Source organism: Mustela erminea, chromosome 5, assembly GCF_009829155.1.
Source record: "Mustela erminea isolate mMusErm1 chromosome 5, mMusErm1.Pri, whole genome shotgun sequence".
NCBI classification, from domain to species: domain Eukaryota; kingdom Metazoa; phylum Chordata; class Mammalia; order Carnivora; family Mustelidae; genus Mustela; species Mustela erminea.
The window spans coordinates 51,959,479-51,980,083 of NC_045618.1; the positions used below are offsets into that span (position 1 = coordinate 51,959,479).

General features: G+C 42.7%; 1 protein-coding gene across 2 annotated transcripts; it reads left to right on the forward strand.

Annotated features, from left to right (window-relative positions):
* Nucleotides 1-48: 48 nt before the first annotated feature.
* On the forward strand, nucleotides 49-18,857 carry TTC5 (tetratricopeptide repeat domain 5). 2 transcript variants are annotated; one of them, XM_032343158.1, is made up of 10 exons: nucleotides 49-130; nucleotides 3,722-3,854; nucleotides 5,313-5,524; nucleotides 5,886-6,036; nucleotides 7,094-7,185; nucleotides 9,086-9,142; nucleotides 9,694-9,840; nucleotides 10,016-10,230; nucleotides 14,763-14,907; nucleotides 17,849-18,853. In XM_032343158.1, exons 1-10 carry the CDS (start codon nucleotides 80-82, stop codon nucleotides 17,966-17,968), a joined length of 1,323 nt encoding a protein of 440 aa, XP_032199049.1. In that variant the 5' UTR covers nucleotides 49-79; the 3' UTR covers nucleotides 17,969-18,853. The 2 variants fall into 2 exon arrangements, with proteins under 2 accessions (XP_032199049.1, XP_032199050.1); XM_032343159.1 differs by lacking the exon at nucleotides 14,763-14,907 and having other exon boundaries at nucleotides 17,849-18,857.
* Nucleotides 18,858-20,605: the final 1,748 nt, after the last annotated feature.

Consider the following 20,605-nt stretch of genomic DNA (forward strand, 5'->3'; position numbering starts at 1 on the left):
CACGATGCGGGGGGGTGGGGTGGATATGAGTCTCTGTGGTTACAAAGTTGGGGGCGGAGAAGCGGAGAGTGGCTGGGAAATGATGGCTGATGAAGACGAGGAAGTCAAGCCGGTCTTGCAGAAATTGCAGGTAGGACCATAGATTAAAATCTGTGTTTGCCTTTGTTACTCGGGAAGAAGCGGGGAGCCCAGTTTATGTAGTACCAGCGAATTCCGTGGCGCATGCAGGACGCTGCATGTGTCAGTGCGGTTACTATAACAACTCCTGAGGGTGCAGCCGCGGTGGGAGAGGAGAGCCCCCCGGGCCGGGGGAGGAGCGCTGCCGCCCTGACTACACTCAGTTCCAGTCCCGCGTGGAAGAGGATTTGTTGCTCCTAACTTTATTCTTGCACGTTCTTAGGGAGGTTTTTCTTCTCCCTCCGTTCACCCGTCACAAGTAGTCTGTCTACACATGTGTGTGGTAGATCTGCAGGGGCTATTATCATGTGTTGTGATTCCCACAAAGGCCATTTCTTCGCTGCTTACCTGCTTTGAAATGGGCAACAAACAGAGTAAGAGCTTGCACCAGTAGTATCCTGGTCAGTCCCCTCAGGACTCCACAGTTTTGATTCTTTTGCACACTTGCAATCCCAGTTTGGCATCTGATGCCCAGGGGTCCACATTCCACCCAGTTCAGAGTTGACTGCCGTTGTGACTAGGACTAGTCTTTTGTACTTGGTAGGTAGCCACTAACTGCTTGTTTGCTCTTTACCTTCTTTCAGTGACCCAAGATTTTCCTTAAACCTCAGAAACTGAGTTCTTTGTGTTCTAAGACAGCCTAGAATTTATTTTTTATTTTTATTTTTTGAAAAGTTTTATTTATTGAAGTAATCTCCATACCCAGCATTTGGCTCAAACTCACCACCTGGAGATCAAGGGTCGCATGCCCTTCAGACAGAGCTGGCCAGATGCCTCCCTCTGGAATAAACATTAGACCTGTGGCAGGTTTATAACCTGCTTAAAGGCTTGTAATACAAAAGTTTAAACATTGGTGAGATTTGTTTGTTTTTTTGAGGAGACTAAGATAATAACACCTTTTAGAGTGTGAACTTTATTTTACTTCCACTTGACTGAGATTAATTTAATTTCGTTCCCTAGTGTGACTGGGGAATTCCTAATGTGACTGGCTGAAATCAGTCCTGGCTCCATATTGGAAGCATTGTGTATATATGTTAGTATATGTATACTAAACAGTGGTTATCCCTGAGATTGTTTGGGAGATAATGAGGAACTTCTTACCTTGTATTTTTTTTATGTGTACTTGCATGAATTTTAGCAACTTACATATATTAATTTTTCCATGAGACAAGAAGTTATTAAAAATGTTCACTCCAGCAAAACAAAACAACAAAGCCAAATATTCATTTTGCACATTCGTTTTCAGGACTAGAAGCAGACAATGAAACCCTCACTAAAATTCCTAATTTACAGCCATGCTGATTTCAGGGCAAAAGGAATTGTGTTACAAGTTTTGCTGAGAACTCTCTTTTCCTGGGCTCATTTGTGGTAGATGGATTAAGCAAGTACCTTGGGGTATCTTGGGGTGGGTGGACAGGAATGGTGCAGGAATGGAATGGGGGAATGGAGTAGAGGAGAGGAAAAGGATAGTGATACTGCTATCCATGGGAATGGTGGTATTTCCTTGTCATTTTAGGACAGAAGGAATGTCATAAAAGGTTATTTCTCAAAGTGTGTTTTACAGGCCATTTTCATTACAGTCATCTGCGGTGCTTGTTAAAAGGTGTTTGGGTTCTGCTAAAACTTCTAAAATCAGAATCTGCAGGCTGAGTCCTGAAAATAACACAAAGAATATTTGAGAAAAATTGCTACTACAGAGGGTACTGTCCATTTTCTTTGCTGTGGGCAGGGTTTTAAATTAAGTGTAGCACATGAGTGTTAGAGACAGGGATGATTCGTTAAGCCATTCCATCAACTTTTTTAATGAGAGCCTGTCACGTCCTAAGCCCTTCTGTGGCGCTCAGGTATAGCTCTGAACGTGGGGGATGGGAGATTAGGACCCTCCCTTCATGGAGCTTACATTCTAGGGGTGGAGACAACAACAGACTGTTACTGTATAGGCCACCTAATTTCAGCTGATAGGGACTGTGAAGAAAAATAAGTATGATTAACAGTGGGCAGAAGAGGAGGTGGTTACTTTAGTTTGGGTAGTCAGGGAGAGCCTCTCTAAGAAGTTTATAGTGAACTGAGGTCTAAATGATAATGAGGAATGAGGTGTGCAAAGATCTAGGGAAAGAGTGTCCAGGCAGAGGGAATAGCAGGTATGAACCCCCAGGGTGGGATTGAGTTTGCTGGATCTGAGGAACTGAGTGAAAGCCAGTGTGGCTTGATTATTGTAGAAGGGAGAGCATGTGAGAGTGAAGGGAGAGGAAGTTTGTGGCAGGGTGAATAGTAGTGTGAGGTCAGATCATACAGTCTTCTAGGCTGTGATTAGGAGTTAGATTTTATTCTCTCTATAGTGGAAAACAGTTTGTGATGTGATGTATATTTTTGTGTGAGGCGAACGTGATAACCACTACACTACGGAAACGTGATGTACATTTTTGTAAAGTCGTCCTGACTACAGTGAGGAGAATGGGAGAGAGTAGAAACAAGATGACCAGGTTAGAAGCTATTGCAGCAGTCCAGGCAAGTAATGGTGCTGATTTAGTCCTGGATAGTCCTAGTGAGAAGGAGACAGGTAGATGGGTTTAGGATGTGATGTAGAGGTAGTTAAGATGTGAGAGAACTGTGTTACGTATTTTTGCTGCTGGTCAGTTTCAGTAAAGAATAGATAGTGGAAAGGCTTTGTTGTCACAGGAAGACTCAGAGACAGAGGCATTTAAAATAGGAAATGGAGGAGGTGCCTGGGTGGCTCAGTTCGTTAAGCAACTGCCTTCAGCTCAGGTCATGATCCTGGAGTCCCAGGATCAAGTCCCATGTCAGACTCCCTGATCAGCAGGGAGTCTGCTTCTCTCCTCTCATGCTCTCTCTCTTTCTGAAACAAATAAATAAAATCTTTAAAAAAAAGTAGGAAAGGGAACATTTACTTGGGTCAAATGCAAGAGAGCCAGAAGGTGACTTGACAAAAACAAAACAAAACAAAACAACAAAAACCACAAATATTTAAAGAAACAAAATCCTGTAAAAATACCAAGCTCCTCAAACTTAAATTGATCTGTTTGTTGTGGAAAGCAATGGTTCTCTTGTGTTGGTCATCATCATTGCAAAGGTCAGGTACTAGTATAAGAAAAATCAGGGATAGGATTGTTTTTGTTAGGAAGTCCAGTTTTAAGGGTGCATTTCGAAGTTCTATGCTCTGGGGACCAATAACCTTATTACCTTATTAACTCTGTTTTATCTCAAGTTGCAAAGTGTTTCCCTCCTCTTGACTGTGGTACATGAAGTGCTTAGTCATGCTGGAAGCCTTGCTAGGGCTGAAGGAGAGAAAACAATCATCATGGTGCTGAGACCGGCAGGGGACCACACCAGAGTGGTCTGGGACCTGGCTACTTTTCTTCATGATCTGTGGCATTTTGGGAGACCTGTCTGCTTGCCTCTTGTGTCATTCCTCAATGAGAGAGCAGATCCGTATTTCTAGAACAGAGCTGGTATGGCCAGCCAGTTTCCAATTTCCGTGTCTGGCATTCTCTCCTCTTAATGGTACCATTCCTATGCTTCCCAGGAACTGGTGGATCAGCTGTATTCGTTTCGAGAGTGCTATTTCGAGACACATCGTGTTGAGGATGCTGGAAGGAAGCAACAGGATGTGCGGGAGGAGATGGAGAAGACCCTGCAGCAGATGGAGGAAGTAGTGGGTATGAGTGGCAAGGAGCGTACAACCCCCCCTGCCCTTCACCGAAATGCGGTAGAGTTTTGCTCTCCCTCCCTCTGTAAACCCTTTTGTATCCCATTTGTGGTTGCTACAGGATGGTACAACAGAGTATTTCTTCTGAGGGCCCCTCTGTAGGATGGCTACCTTTTAGTCCTTTAAAGTATGTTTTCTGAAGTTTGATTATAGCAGATGCCATGAAATAAAAGAACATAACTGTTCCTTAAACTACTTTTTTTTTTTTTAAGATTTATTTACTTATTTGAGAAGGGGGGAAAGAGAGAGGGTGTGTGTCTGTGTGTGTGTGTGTGTGAGAGAGAGAGAGAGAGTGTGTGTGTGTTAGTTGGGGGACGGGCAAGGGGGAGGGGGAGGAGACTCCCTGTTGGCTGAGTGAGCCTTACTCAGGGGTCGATCTCAAGACTCCAAGATCATGACCTGAGCTGAAACCCAGAGCTGGATGGACACTCAACTGTCTGTGCTACTCAGGAGCCCTTAATCTCTTAACTGACCTTTCTGCCTCTAATTTCTTTTACTTTCAAATTAATATATGTAATGATCATGCAATTATCTTTCTAAATATTACTTCCTGTATTTAATCTTACCTTTTTTCCTGCCTCCTGGTTCAAGTATATTCAAAGATTCCTACTATTGACTGCTTGAAGTCTAAACACCTTAATTTGGTATTCAGATCTCATTGACCATTTTTTTCTTTGTTTTTTTTTTTTTTTTTTTTTTTCTCTTCTACCCTTATCTCTGACTACTTACTTAAAACAGAGGAACTTTTTGTGTCTTTCAGGTTGGACTATCTATTCTCCCTTGAACATGCCACATGGGTTTCTGCCTCTCTGTCTTTGTGTACATCATTTTCTTAACTGGAGGATCTTGTCTTTTCTCCTTTTCACTTCTTTTTAAAACCTTTTTAAAGATTTATTTATTTGAGGGATCGAGAGTGAGCAAGCATGTTGTTTGGGGTGGGGAGTCAGTGAGGGAGGGGCAGCGGGAGAGAGAGAATCCCAAGCAGACTCTCTGCTGAGCATGGAGCCTGATGTGGGGCTTGATCTCATGATGCTGAGATCATGACATGAGCTGAAATCAAGAGTCGGATGCTTAACTGTCACCCAGGTGCCCCTCCTTTTCACTTGGTAAAGCCCATTTATTGGCGTATGCCTCTTTTCATTGTTGTTTTAATCTTCCATGAATATGCTTTGTCCTCTCTACTAGATTGTAAACCTTTCCAAGGTAGGGATAATACTTTCTTTGTTTCCCCATTACCTAACATACTACTCTGCCTTGATAGGCTTTCAATAAGTGGTTTGTTCATAAAGATTTTCTTCAACTATTTCATTCCTGGGGCTGATCTGAGGTTATTTCTTGAGAAAAGTGCTCTGGTCTTCTCTAAGACTGCCTGGGTTTTTCCAATTTCCTCTTTTCCCCTTTCTCCTAGGTTCTGTCCAGGGCAAGGCACAGGTTCTGATGCTGACTGGGAAGGCACTGAATGTGACTCCAGACTACAGTCCTAAGGCTGAGGAGCTTCTGTCAAAGGCTGTGAAGCTGGAGCCCAAGCTGGTGGAAGCCTGGAACCAGCTGGGAGAGGTGTACTGGAAGAAAGGCGATATTGCGGCTGCCCACACCTGCTTCTCAGGAGCCCTGACCCATGTGAGCCATCTGGGGAAACACAGATGGGAAGGCCGACATTCTTTTGGTTCTGTGAATCTCCCTAGGATGTGAATACCAGAATAGGACTGTACTAGAACTAGAAGAATGGAATCAGAGGGGAGGAAGAGTCGGGGAGCATACGTGGCTGAGGAAAACAGGGATAGAGACTGAGAAAGGAAGAAGATGATGGGATCCGTTTCAGGGGTAGATGAGAAGTGAAGAAAAATTAACAGCCAAGTTGATCCTTGTAGACAGTGCTAAGAATCAAGATGAGAAATTAGATTTCGAAGATTAAGATAGAAAAGATCTGGAAAGGGGATTAGAATCAGGAAGGTTGTGTATGTGTCTTCTCTGTTTGCAGTGCAAGAACAAGGTCTCTCTTCAAAACCTGTCCATGGTGCTTCGCCAGCTGCGGACTGACACTGGAGATGAACATTCTCGTCATGTCATGGACAGTGTCCGACAGGCTAAGTTGGCTGTGCAGATGGATGTCCACGATGGCCGCTCCTGGTGTGAGTGCTCTTGAAAGATCTCCCACAGTCCCACAAGTTTCTAGAGCAGTGGTTCTCAACATGGCCACACATGCCAGAATCTTCTGGAGCCCACCTATTGGGTCTGATTTTTAATGTCAAGCCTGGGCATCTTTGTTTTGAAGAAGCCTGATAGGTATTTTGATGAACCACGGTTCTAGGAACTCTTGGATCTTTTCGTCCAAGAGAGGACCCTTATGTTTCCACATAAGCAAGGCAGGGCTTTTGTGCAATCTGCTCAGGTTTCTGCTTTGGCTCTGTGTTCACCTCTTTATCCCAGTGGAATTTGGAGTATACTAAATACGGTGTTATCACTGGGGTCTGTCAGATGGGGGACCTTTCAGAGAGTCTTTTCAGGGTAACCAAAATAGGTCATATCCTGAACCTGGGCTCTGAGGTGACTCACCACTGTGTTTCTCAGGGTTTTTCCCCTACTTAGGTGGGGCAGGGTGGCTTGAGTGGGCTGCGGCTGGGTGCCTCCCCTCCCCCATATGGATGGCTACAGCCAGATGGAAATTTTCCTTCCTTAGGTTAGTTAGGCTCTAGTTAGCTAGTTTCTTCTGAGAGCAGGCCTCGTGAAGAACAGGGTGCTGTAGCATATTTCGTAACAGTTCTTTCTCCCATTTCCCCTGCTGGAAGTAGGGGAAAGAAGGGGATTTTTCTTGGATACTTGCTGTACGAATCTGGTTGAGCTTTTGGAGGTAAATCTCACAATATTGTGGGGACCTCCTTATGCCTGGGACCCCAGGAGTTTCTGACTCCCTGACTTGGTCACATTGAACCCTCAGCTCTTCGTCAGTTACAGTTGAGGTGTTCCTACCTCAGCACTGGTTCCTGCGCCTCGTGAGTTTCTGCCCTGGTGAGCCATAGGACCTATGTTTGCCTGTCTGTCTCCAGTTTTAGGGGCAGTAGTTTGCCCTGTGTTCTTCCCTGTCTTATGGATCCAAGAAGAGTTGTGGGTTTTTCAGTCCACCAGGGTGGAGTGGTGACTTCCAAGCCCCTTACACGAGGAACCAGAATCCGTTTGTTTATCTTTCAGATATTCTGGGGAATGCATATCTTTCTCTTTACTTCAATACTGGCCAGAACCCTAAGATCTCCCAGCAAGCCCTCAGTGCCTATGCCCAAGCAGTAAGTATTTATGGTCACAACAGAAGCAAGAGTGTCATTCAGATTTCTGTGTGGCTCTTTAGCAAGCAACATGGATAGTAATCAGTGGCATCAACTGTGCATGGTTTTGCAAAGCTGTGTCTGCGGGGTGACTTATTTCTTCTTATAACTGGGGTATTAGCAGCTACTTAAAGGGTGCCTCAGTGCTAGATAGCTCTTTGAATTACCTGGATTTCCTGCGGGCACTTATGACCAAATCCCAGAACCCATCCCAATGTGTTCATCTTTTGTGGTGGGGAAAAAAGTCTATATTAAAAATAATGTTTATTAATATTTGTATATGTGTTTAAAGAAAAATGAAAGCTCTAATACGTAAGTATAAATGAAGTGTTATCTTGCAATTAACCACGAGACACTATGACTCTGGGTTTCCCATAGGCTAAAATCAAAAACAGTGGAGACACTTGGCTGGCTCAGCTGGTAGAGCATGAGACTCTTGATCTCAGGGTTGTGAGTTTAAGCCCCATGTGGGGTGTAGAGATTACTTAAAAATGAAAGCTTTAAAATAGGAAACAGCGTCTAGCTTACTCTGCATCATTTCCTCAGGATCAATCCAGTGGAGCTCATGTTCTGCTTAGGCCTTTCAGGCTGTTTTTCTATCAACAGTCGCTTACATGGGGGATTCCTTCAGGCTTGAGCTCTTGATTACTCCTTATAAGAAGGTTCACATTGGCTTTCTAAGCAGTTTTTATTTGGGTCTCATATTCATCTCTCATTTTTTGCTTTCTTGCTTGTCTTGACCTAAATAATTGCCTTTTAACTTAGTATTACTTATTTGTTCTGTGTGACAGAATAGAGAATATAGCTACCTTCTGTTCATGTTTGTAGTTGAGGGACTGACGTTTTTTCCATCAGGGAACTTGAAGGCAGAGGAGTTATATTTTAGTCTCGTTTCTTACTTTGGTGGATGTTTACATTTTCAAAAATAGTAACGGTGTATTCTTTAAAAATTTTATATTTGGCTTCCACTAAATTGTTGCTTTTAACTCTTGATTTCTTTACCCAACCTGTATTTTTAAACATGTTTGAACCAACCATTTAAACAGTTTTTTTTTTTTTTAAAATATTTTATTTATTTATTTGTCAGAAAGAGAGAGAGTCAGTGCACAAGCAGGCAGAGCTGCAGGCAGAGGCAGAAAGAGAAGCAGGCTCCCTGACGAGCAAGGTGCCCGATGCGGGACTCAATCCCAGGATTCTGGGATCAAGACCTGAGCCAAAGGCAGCAGCTTAACCGACTGAGCCACCCAGGTGTCCCCATTTAAACAGTTTTAATCCATGTTGTTTTTACTTTTATAATGTGCTAGGCAATGAACATAATCAGAAAAATAAGCTGAACGTGGCCATGGACATAGCAGTTTCTTCACATCTCTCTGCACTTTCATGTGGTTTTTCTGGTCATCTATTTAAATTAGAGAATCAGAATTTGATTTTCAGTGGATTTTGAAGGGGGCTTGAATGTAGAAACATGCTTCTACCTGTATCTGGAGCGGGGTTAATGGGCACAGGAAATGCATTTAATTGATGACATTTCTTTTCTAGGCTTTTCTCATTTATACCATTATATCAACATTAAAAAAATTTTTTTTAATCAAAATGCATTTATACGTTTATTTTTGTACTATTGCATGGATAAATTATATTCAAAGTTTCATACGCACACCCAAACCCTTACCTCCTTAAGGTGTCAGGGACTATGTAATGTACCACTCAGCCAGTTACTGCATAACAGTATGGGTATAGGTAACATTTTGACAAGGAAGAAACTCAAATTTTTGCAGGGGGAGAGGACTAGGCTGTGTTGGGCATGGCCATCCGTAAGAATGAGACAGGATCCACTGATCATCCTTTTCTCCTGCTACAGGAGAAGGTTGACAGGACAGCTTGCAGCAATCCTGATCTTCATCTGAACAGGGCAACGGTAAGACCTGTGGGGTGGTGGTCATCTGCAAGTCACCTAGGTGACATCTAAGTCTTTGCCTGGGATAATAACTGAGTATTCATAGGGACGGGGCTGAGTACAAACTATGAGAGAAAAGCCACATTATTTCAAGGGAGGGTTGGCCCAGTTTGACTTTAGGATCTGGTCGAGTCTATGGCAGGAAAGAGGAGGGGGCCGAGGAGGCAGGAGGGTACACAGAGGATGGAGGAACAGTTTAGGAGACTCTTCTGAAATGTTTGTTATAAATACAAAAATAGAATGACCCACTGTATGCAGCGTAACTAGCTTCGAATTTGGAAGTTAGCATCTTTGAAACGATTCCATCTTCAGGATTTGTGATCCCCTGAGCCAGGAGGAGGGATGTAAAGCATTATTCTTTCTTTAGGCTGTTTCTCATAGATCAGGGAAACCACTAGAAAGAAAACAATTTATTTCTGTAGGTTCCTAGCACATTGTGCTGTTACTCCCCCTGGCATAGTTTGTGTTAGATACACATGTAATTGGGAGGTTTCCATTTACTTTTTGTGCAGTTACATAAATATGAAGAGAATTATGGGGAGGCTCTGGAGGGCTTCTCTCGGGCTGCAGCACTGGACCCTGCCTGGCCAGAGCCCCGGCGACGAGAGCAGCAACTTCTGGAATTCCTGAATAGATTAACCAGCCTCCTTGAGAGCAAGGTAAAGGTGTCAAAAGTCTGGATCCTGCTTTTCTTCTCCTGGGGGTCAATACAATAAGAATAAAATAAGCTTCATTTGTAGTGACTCTGTCTACAGAAGTGGGTAGGAATAGACTCTCACAGTAACTAGTTTATAGCTTTTTATCTTTTTCCTTTTCTTTTTTTTTTTTTTGCAGGGAAAAGTGAAGACCAAAAAGTTGCAGAGCATGCTGGGAAGCTTGCGCCCAGCCCATCTAGGCCCTTGTGGCGATGGGCGCTACCAATCAGCCTCTGGGCAGAAATTGACCCTGGAGCTCAAGCCACTGAGTGCCCTACAGCCTGGGGTGAACAGTGGTGCCGTGGTCCTAGGAAAGGTGGTGTTCAGCCTCACCACAGAGGAGAAAGTCCCCTTGTGAGTTTCTCTTGTCTTTCCTCTTTTTCATTCTTTTGAACTAATGGGTCTTACTTCCTGGCCCTTCTCTGACAGTGAGGAAGTTGTTGGTGGTCACAGGTTAGTGCGTTCTGCTTCGCTCTCTGACTGTCCTATGAGCAGGTATTATCTAGGAGATGTTTCACAGATCTCTCCCCAGATTTTGTCATCACCTGTGTCCCCCCCTCCCCCCCAGATCTTGGTGCTCTGGAGTCCTGCATCCATAGCTGAAATTTGAATACTGTTTTTAGTATTGAAAACCTAGAAATTCTCCTGCCTCTTTGTGTTTTCATGATCCCAGAAGTTGGAAGAGGGAGAGTTTTCCGTTCTGTTGGGACTTAGGTATGCCTAGGCAGTTCTGGAAGGTTAGCTTTAGGTTAGAATTTAAGGCCTGATGGGGAGATAGTCTTAGATGTTATTCAACAGATATTTTTTGAGCATCTGGTATATGTGTGGTAGGGAGTGAAATGTAAAGGATCCAAGTGAAGGTGCTTACAGTCTAGCAGAGAGAATGAGTTAAGAACATTCTCTCAGAAAATATGTATTTTTTAAAGATTTTATTTTTATTTATTTTTATTATGTTCAATTAGCAAACATAATACACTGTTAGTTTTTTTTTTTTATTTTAAAGATTTTATTTATTTATTTGACAGACAGAGATCACAAGTAGGCAGAGAGGCAGGCAGAGAGAGAGGGGGAAGCAGGCTCCCCGCTGAGCAGAGAGCCCGATGTGGGGCTCGATCCCAGGACCCTGAGATCATGACCTGAGCCGAAGGCAGAGGCTTAAACCACTGAGCCACCCAGGCACCCCTACACTGTTAGTTTTTGATACAGTGTTCAGTGACTCATTGAAAGATTTTATTTTTGGGGCACCTGGGTGGCTCAGTGGGTTAAAGCCTCTGCCTTCGGCTCAGGTCATGATCCCAGGATCCTGGGATGGAGCCCCCATCAGGCTCTCTGCTCAGCAGGAAGCCTGCTTCTCTTCCTTTCTTGTGATCTTGCCTATTTGTGATCTCTGTCTGTCAAATAAATAAATTAAAAAAAAAATAGTTAAAAAAAAAAAAGATTTTATTTTTAAGTATTCTGTACACTCTTAGTGCAGGGCTTGAACCCACAACCCCGAGGTCATGAGTCACACATTGTACTGACTGAGCCATCAAGGCACTTAGATATTTATTTATTTAAAAGATTTTATTCATTTGTCAGAGAGAGAGAGAGAGCAAAGGCAGGAGGAGCAGCAAGCACAGGGAGAGGGAGAAGCAGGCTCCTCGCTGAGCAGGAAGCCCAATACATGATTCCATCCTGGGACCCTGTGATCATGACCTGAGCTGAAGGTAGATGCTTAACTGACTGAGCCACCCAAGGTGTCCTTCACTTAGAAAATTTTTAACTCTTGAAAAATTCCAGTTTAGTCCATGTCATTATCCTTATTTTCTGATCCCTCGTTGACTGGTTTCCTTTTTTTGTTTTCTACTGAATTTATTTTGTCTAGCATCACCAGTGTTTGGTCCAGTGGCTTCCACTACGTGGCTTTACAACATTTTGACTTCCTTCTCACTCTTCCTTTTCATATCTTTTCTGCTTCATCCAAATCCAAATACTTCCTGTTACATGCCTGAACTTTCTCCATGGCATTCTCTAGAGATGCACGAGTTGAAGAGCAAGAAAGTAGTAGAGAAAAGTTTAGTTAACTAGAGCAGACCTGAAAACTGAGAGGAATGAGAAGGAGAGATGGACAAATGTGGATTTTAGGGGGTCTCGAGGAAATATTTTATCACTCCTCGGTTTCTCTTTTTCTTAACTTCTAAATACTAAGTCCAGAAAGATGCTGTTTTTGTCCTTTCCTCTTTCTCCCTTTACCAGGATGGCAAATAGGTGCCAGCTTCTGTCGCTTAGCAGTGGCTGCCTAGCATACTGTGTAGAGGGTTCTGAGGCTTTGATTGGATTCACTAGCAGAGTGCTGGGCTTGCTTGCAGTGTTGGTTATGAATTTGGGTGTACCAAGTGGTGGCATGAGCCCCAGTTCTTTCCCATCTTTAGAGGTCCTCTCTTTTGGTGATGTCATATAAATCCAAGGCTGTGGCTGCCCCCATAATGCTCACAGGTGTATCACCAGTCCAAGCCTCATTTCTAAGTTTTGAATTCCTATATCCAGCTGCCTCTGGGCTCCCAACAGAAATGTATAACTCACTATGTCCAAAATTGCTTGCTTTCTCTTTCTCTCTAAACCGTTTCTCCACCCTGACTTCCTTGTCAATCAGTGGTGCACTTCTGCTCAGTCACTTAATTAAGACTTCTGGAAGTTGTTCTGGAATTCTCCATTCTCCTGCATTATGGCACTCATTAAGTCCAATACATCCCCCCCCCCCCCCGCCCTCTCTCTGTGGACACAATGTAGCCCCTTATTGCTTCTCCAGACAGGTCTTTGGACTCCTTGTTTTTTTGTCCAGTGCTCCACAGTGCGGAGAAATATTTTCACAGTGTAGAGAAGCAACACAATGTTAGATGCCATTTCCTGTATAAAATCCCTTCTTACTCCTGTGCTTACTTTCAGGATAAAGTTTGAACTCTTAGGTTAGCTTAGCATGCAAAGTCCTTCATAATCTGCTCTGTGCCTGCCTCTTTCCATTCTCTTTTTTCACTTTCCCGCTTGTGCCTCTTGTTCCTGTCTTGGCATAGTTTTGTAGTTCCAGAACGGCTGTTTTCATGCCTCCATACCTTTACACACAGCTCATGTCTGTCTGGATAATCCTTTGGCTGCTTCTTTTTTTTTTTTTTTTTTAATTTTATTTATTTGACAGAGAGATCACAAGTAGGCAGAGAAGCAGGCAGAGAGAGAGGAGGAAGCAGGTTCCCCGCCAAGCAGAGAGCCCTGGACCCTGGGATCATGACCTGAGCTGAAGGCAGAGGCTTTAACCCACTGAGCCACCCAGGTGCCCCTTTTTGGCTGCTTCTTGATACAACTCACATTTCCCCCCCAACATTTTATTTTAAACTTTTCAAACACAGCAAAATTAAAAGAATTTTGCAGTGAACAGGGATGCCTCGGTGGCTCAGTTGGTTAAGTGGCTGCCTTCAGCTCAGGTCATGATCCCAGGGTCCTGGGATCGAGTCCCACATCGGGCTCCTTTCTCAATGGGGAGCCTGCTTCTCTCTCTGCCGCTGTCTGCTTGTGCTCTCTCTCTCTCTTTGACAAATAAATAAATCTTAAAAAATAAATCTTTTTTTTTTTTTTTTTTTAAAGATTTTATTTATTTATTTGACAGAGAGAGATCACAGTAGGCAGAGAGGCAGGCAGAGAGAGAGGAAGGGAAGCAGGCCCCCTGCTGAGCAGAGAGCCCGATGTGGGACTCGATCCCAGGACCCTGAGATCATGACCTGAGCCGAAGGCAGTGGCTTAACCCACTGAGCCACCCCTTAAAAAATAAATCTTAACAAAAAAAATCCGCATACCCAACCACCCATATTTTACCACTAATACCTTACTTGGTTCCTCATGTATCTCTATGTCCCCTTATTAATCTATTAATCCATCTTATTTTTGGAGCACTGCAGAGTAAATTGCAAAGATCAACATACTTTCCCCTAAATACTTAAGCGTGTAATCATTAACTAGAGTTCAGTATTTAGTTTTCTTCTTTTTATGTAAAATTTATGTAGAATGAAATATACAAGTATTAGTGTACATTTGCTAAATTTTGACTAATATACATCTATGTAACCCAAACACCTGTCAAGATAGAGCGCATTACTTACCAGCACCTCAGAAAGTTCTCTTGTGTTCCTTCCCAGGTAATCCCTATTCCCATTCCCCCAGAGGTTTTCTGTTCCTACTGAGGATTAGTTTTCTTTTTGTAACCCAGATGATTTTTCATCCTTTACATTCCGTTTGAGGCTTTCCTTCTCAAGGAAACCTCCCCTGCTTTCTCCTCTGGGTTCCCATGGTCCCACTTTTGGCCTCACTGAACTCAGCATGAGGGAGAAACTGTTCTAGCACCTCTCACACTTGTCTTGTAAGTGATGGTTTAAGTGTCTCACTCCTGCTAGACTGTAAGCTTACTCACAGCTGGATCAGTGTCTTCTCACTAAGCACAAAGCTTGACACATGATCTGTAATCACTGAAAGTTTGTGGGATTCAGTGACATTGGTGGTGATGCTTAGAGAATTGGAAGGTTATGATGGTTAAATTGATAGACCATGAATAAAGTTGCAGCTGCCACATTTTGAGCTGGTTCATTATTAGTATTTTTTGAATGGTCCCAGCGTGCATACATCTCAAGTGTGTGGCAAAGTGACTGATGAGTCTTGTGCGTAATCTTTATCAAAGATATTATATATGCATGAAAAATGAGGACTCAGATGTGCGTTGTGGATGATGGTTACCTGTCATAAGTGTTCTAAGTAACTGAGAAAGCATTTGTTTATTTTGTTGGTATTTTAAAACCACTGTTTTTGCTCTTCTTTCCTGCCCACTTTCCTCCCCACCCCTCCCTTAACCCATCTTAACCTGGCAGTACATTTGGCCTGGTAGATTCAGATGGACCTTGCTATGCAGTGATGGTGTATAACATGGTACAGAGTTGGGGAGTGCTCATTGGGGACTCTGTAGCCATTCCTGAGCCCAACCTCCGGCTTCACCAAATTCAGCACAAAGGAAAAGTGAGTGATGGCCAGGATTTGTTCCCAGCTCATAGGCTCTGAAAGTGGGGCCGAGTTTATTTGCTTTAACAAATATGTAAAATAATGCATATATATGTATATATATGTGTGTATACGTATGCATACATGTAATTTTTTTTTTTTTTTTACTAAAAGGAAACTACTGGTAAACAAAAAGAATTTTAAAAAAGGACTGGACAGAGAAAGACAAATACTGTATGATATCACTTCTCTGTGGAAAGTAATAAAGCTGAAATTAGGAGAACAGAGACTACAATTGTAGTTGCCAGGGGCTGTGGGAGTGGGCATATTAGGGAGATATTGTTTAAGGGTCAGACTTGCAGTAGATAAATGTGTCCTGGAGACCTAATGCATAGTACAGTGATTACAGACAACAACATAGTATTATATACTTCCGAGCTGCCAAGAGACTGGATCTTAATTGTTCCCATGACAAAAAAAGCAATGACACGATAGAGGTGTTAGCTAGCACCGTGGTGGTCATCAGATTCCATGATATAAATTCATTAAATAAACATGTTTACACCTTAAACTTGCACAATGTTAGATGCCAGTTATCTCAACAACATTTTTTTTAAAAACTGGACCAAAATATTATCACTCAGATGTTATTACTCTTCGTGGTTTCATCTGTACACCTCCAGTCTTTTTTTTCATAAATCTGTATATGCACATTCATATGTATATTTTTAAAAAGAGCGGAATAGTATATGTAATGTTTGTGAACATTTCCTGTGTTTTTACATATTCTACAACATTGTTTTAAATGGACACGCAGAGGTGGTGATAAGGACGATGATGATAGTTAACATTTACTGAAAACTTAACTGACTGCTAGATGCTGGGTTAAGAGTTTTTTTGCCTGTACTGGCTCATTTCATCATCACAGAAATCTTACATGAGTCGCTGTTTAACCATTTTTCACATTTAGATTCGGGGTTGACAGCTGGTGGCCTATTGACCAAATCTGGCTCCCTGCCTGTTTCATATGGCCTGTGAGACAAGAATAGTGTCTGTATTTTCAAATAAAAGCAATTGGAAGAAGAATAATAATAGGTGATACCTGAAAATTCAGAAAATCCATATTTCAGTGTCCACAAATTAATTTTTTTGGAACCTAGCCACGCTCATTTGTTCATGATGGTCTGTGGCTGCTTTTTGCAGTGTTCGAGTTGAATAATTCTGTGACAGAGACTGTAGAGCCCGTAAAGCCTAAACTGTTACTTGGCCATTTACAGAAAAAATACACTGCCCCCAGATATAGATTATTTCTAATTTTTCCCTGTCATAAAGGTACTGTAGTGAAAAAATTTGTATCTGTCTGTATTCAGGATTATTTACTTAAATGAATTTTAAGGTTGAATTCTGGCTTTAAAGGGTATGCAGAATTCTAGGACTTTTGCTACATATTGCCGAGTTAATTTTTGGAATGTCGTACCAGTTCTTACGAACAGTAGATGTGAGTGAGTGTTTCTTTGTAGTTTTCTCAGCTCTGGGGAGAAACCTTTGAAACGTTATATGCTGCTTTTACATGAAAAATACAGCATCAGTATTGTTTTGCTTTGGTTTCTTGATTATTGGTGAGGTTGGACATTTTATCAGATGTTTATTGACTATTTATATTCCTTTTATAAATCAGCTTTTTTTTTTCTTTTTTTGGTTATTGCCCATATTCCTGTTAGGATGTTAAAAAAATTTGATTTAATTCACCTCATTACTTTGACTTAAAAGGGCTGCCTTCACACTCCTGGTGGGAAAGTATTTTTTGGATAAAGATCTTTTTTTAACATGTTTTATAACTTAAAATACATTTGAACTGGTAAAGGGAGCTTTCTTTTCTGTTATTAGAAGAATGTCTAAACTACACATTCTGTTTGTTCCTGCTGATGCAAAAGGAGAGTTAACTCGAATTTATATTTGGCAGATTAATTTCGGGCCTTACAAACACTTGAACTTAGAGTTTCTCAGAATTTTTACTGGTGGCTTTGTGTATCTGGGTTTTTGTTTTTGTTTTAAGATTCTTTTATTTTATTTATATTTTTAAAAGATTTTATTTATTTGACAGAGAGATACAAAGTGAGAGAGGGAACACAAGCAGGGGGAAAGGGAGAAGGAGAAGCAGACTCCCCACCGAGCAGGGAGCCTGATGGGGGGCTTGATCCCGGGACCCTGGGATCATGACCTGAGCTGAAGGCAGATGCTTAATGACTGAGCCACTCTGATGCCCCTAAGATTTTATTATTTTTTTTTTTTTAAAGATTTTTTTTTTTTTAATTTATTTATCAGAGAGAGAGGGGGAGAGAGCGAGCACAGGCAGACAGAGTGGCAGGCAGAGGCAGAGGGAGAAGCAGGCTCCCTGCCGAGCAAGGAGCCCGATGTGGGACTCGATCCCAGGACGCTGGGATCATGACCTGAGCCGAAGGCAGCTGCTTAACCAACTGAGCCACCCAGGCGTCCCCCTAAGATTTTATTTTTAAGTAAGCTCTGCATCCAGCATGGGCTCGAACTCACAGCTCAGAGATCAAGAGTCTCATGCTCCACTGACTGAGCTGCCTAGTGTCCCTCTGTGTATCTGGTTTTGTCAGGAAACAACAGGAAGGGCAGATTCTGTGAGAGCTGGTGGTGGTGCCCTTTTGCTAGGCTGTTTGCCAGAACCTGTCTTTTTTCAGAGAATTGTTCCATTCTTGTAGTGGTATTACTGGCGTGTTACTTTCCCCAGATCTTCCTTCTGAAGATTGAAAACTTGGGGAAAATGACACCCCTATGGTAGCTCAGCTTTGTTTCTTTAATGTGAGATAGAGGTAAGGGTGTATGTCCTGAGGGGAAGGAATGGGGAGAAAGCCCCACTGGTGTATTCCTGTGCTGAAGTTGCTTCCATCTTAGGATCTGTAACGAGCCTCTGTGTGTTTGTCTTTTCTAGGACTATTCCTTTTCCAGTGTTCGTGTGGAGACACCCCTCCTGCTGGTGGTGAATGGGAAGCCTCAGGGCTCCAGCAGTCAGGCTGCTGCCACAGTGGCATCTCGGCCCCAGTGTGAATGACCTTACCGGACTTGCATGCTAAGGAGTCGGGTTGAGAGGAGAAGCTCACGGGCACTTAGCAACTGGACCACCTACACCCCGTGACTCATCCAGGCCGCGGGGGATGTTTGAGATGATGACTTTTCCTTTCCTCTGCCCTGTGAGACACTGTGTGTCTCTTCTTTTCCTCCTTTTATCCTGTTCAAGCTCTCCCTGAGGCCACACACTCCTTGGTGTAATCCCTGCAGCCTCTTTCATTGCTCTTCTGTGTTTTAGGCAAAGAGCATGGAGTTGGTAGAAGTGTGGGATCTTGCCATGGGATGGTGTTCCCAAGGTTCTTGTTCTTGCCTCCCTCCTAAGCCTCATGTGTATATATCATTTCAGTATTTATTGCTGAGGAAGGGGGCTTAATTTTTTAATGGCTTGTTTTTTTTTTCAATTTTTATTTTTATTTTTAAACTTTAGGTTCTTCCCCTTCTTTGGGGCTAGAACAGAATTAAATTTGTTTGGAGAAAAATAATACTGTAGTTTGGCTTTATTCTCTCCAAGCTTGGATTTTGGTTTTAGGATCACTTCAGTCTGTACTCTCCCCTGCCACCCCACACCACCCTTTTTTTTCTTCACATAAAATAGTTCATTTCTCTCTCAGTTAAAAGAATTCTGACAACAGGCAGCCCAAGGCAGGAATGGTAACCTCACAAAGTCACTGGGAAATAGGTTCCTACCATTTCATCCTTCTGTCATCCCTAGGGGTGGCCCTCACCATGGTACAAGAGGACAGTAATATTCTAATAGTGTTACTGGGCTGCAAGACCAGAGGGAGCTAGGTATTCAGTTCCTTTAGGTTATAGTGATGTTTTGTAGTAGGTTTTTTTTTCCTCCTAAGATTTATTTATCTATTTGAGAGGGAGACGGTAGGGGGAGGAATAAGGGAGAGAATCTTCCAACAGACCCCACTGAGTGTGGAGCCTGACTTGGGACTTGATCTCAAGACCCTGAGATCATGATCTGAGCCAAGACCAAGTGGGACACTTAGCTGACTGAGCCACTCAGGTACCACGGTCTTGTTGAGCTCTTGATCATTGGCTTGAGTATCATTGGTGACTCATTCATTTTATAAAGAATATAAAACTCAGAGGACTGCTCAGAGAATGGGTGATAAAAATAAGCTAAATGGATGATAATAATGGATGATAAAACTGAAGAAGTTACAAGGGGCAAATCTAAGATAAAAGCTTGAAGTCATTGTTTTGGTCCCAAAAGGCCAACTTCATAGGTGTCTCTTTAGCATCATGTGCGAAAACTTACTGGGAATTTTAGTAGATAAAGTTAGTATGAGTAGTCCATGTGCACAGTTGCAAAAAGCTCTGTTTTCCGACTGTACCAGTGAATCTAGTAGCCAGGGAGTTTTCAACACAGCCCCACACGTGGAGTTTTGTGTGCAGTTCTGGGCGTTGATTTTGAGACCTACAGGCAGGCATGGGAGAGCAATCAGGAATTTGAAGGGATGTAAAATGCGTTGAGAAAAGGCTGAAAGCAACTGGGGAGGTTGTGGGGGTGGTGTGATGTGTGTGCATTAGAGTCAGTAGAGAGATGAGAGCCAGTCACACTTGCCCTTTTACCTAAGTCCTGGGTGTGATTTTACATACTTGGTGTTAGGACCAGACAGTAGAAAAATGTGCCTAAATGGGGTGTTTTCATTGGATGGGGGCCCCCAGATGTGGGGCGGCCATCGGTTGGAAGCTGGTGGCGCAGGTGGTGAAAGAATGACCTGAGGCAGGAAAGGAGATAAGTTTATTGACTACACCACTAGGGAGCAGCCGGCAGGAGGGCAGAGGAGGGGCTGTCTGCCTCGAGGCAGTGGGTGGGGGCTGTATTTAAAGCGAGAAGGTGAGGAGGTAATGTGGCCCATGGAATTCTGTTTTTCTTAGCTGTGCCTGGTTTTGAGTAGCACATTGGTCAGTGAGGGCCTATGGAAATTTTGAGGTGGGGCGCCGGATGGGCCCTAGGGGTGGCTGTGGGCCTCTCTATCTTCTAAAGCTCAAGCCTGTTTGACTAAAAACGACCTCTACAGTAGAGTGAAACAGAACTTAAAAGATTTAAGATGAAGTACATGTTCAGGGGAGTATGCAAATGTGTACGTAGTTTAGAGAGTAATTAGAATACCTGTGAAAATGTCCGCCTGGCTTATAAACTAGAACATCCCCAGTATCTTAGAACCCCTTGTGTGCCTCTCCATGAGCTCATTTGTTTTCACAGCTGGAAAATATTTCGTTGTATGATTGTGCCACAGTTTAGTCATCCTACTGTTCAAGGATGTTTGGGCTTGTTGTCAGGGTAGCACATTATTAATATTCTGCACATGTCCTGAATGTTTAAGTGTAAGAGTTTCTTTAATATCAGTGGTTCTCAAAAGACTGGTCCCCAGACCAACTGCATCATCACCACCTGGAGCTACTTATTCCCCCCACTGCCCAGAGAGAGTTAATGAGAAGTGGGGGAGGGGAAATGGGCGGAGGGAGGGATTGCATTCCATATATAGATCAGTTTAGGAAAATAGACATCTTTATAACTTTGAATCTTCTTATCCATGATTTTCTTCATTTATTTAAGTCTTCTTCAATGTCTTAAAATATAATTATATACTTTTTCCACAAA

Coding starts and splice junctions, on each gene's coding strand:
- TTC5 (XM_032343158.1), top strand. CDS start 80: ATGATGGCTGATGAAGACGAGGAAGTCAAGCCGGTCTTGCAGAAATTG. Junction 3,855..5,312: donor GCAGATGGAGGAAGTAGTGG/GTATGAGTGGCA, acceptor CCTTTCTCCTAG/GTTCTGTCCAGGGCAAGGCA. Junction 6,037..7,093: donor CCACGATGGCCGCTCCTGGT/GTGAGTGCTCTT, acceptor TTTATCTTTCAG/ATATTCTGGGGAATGCATAT.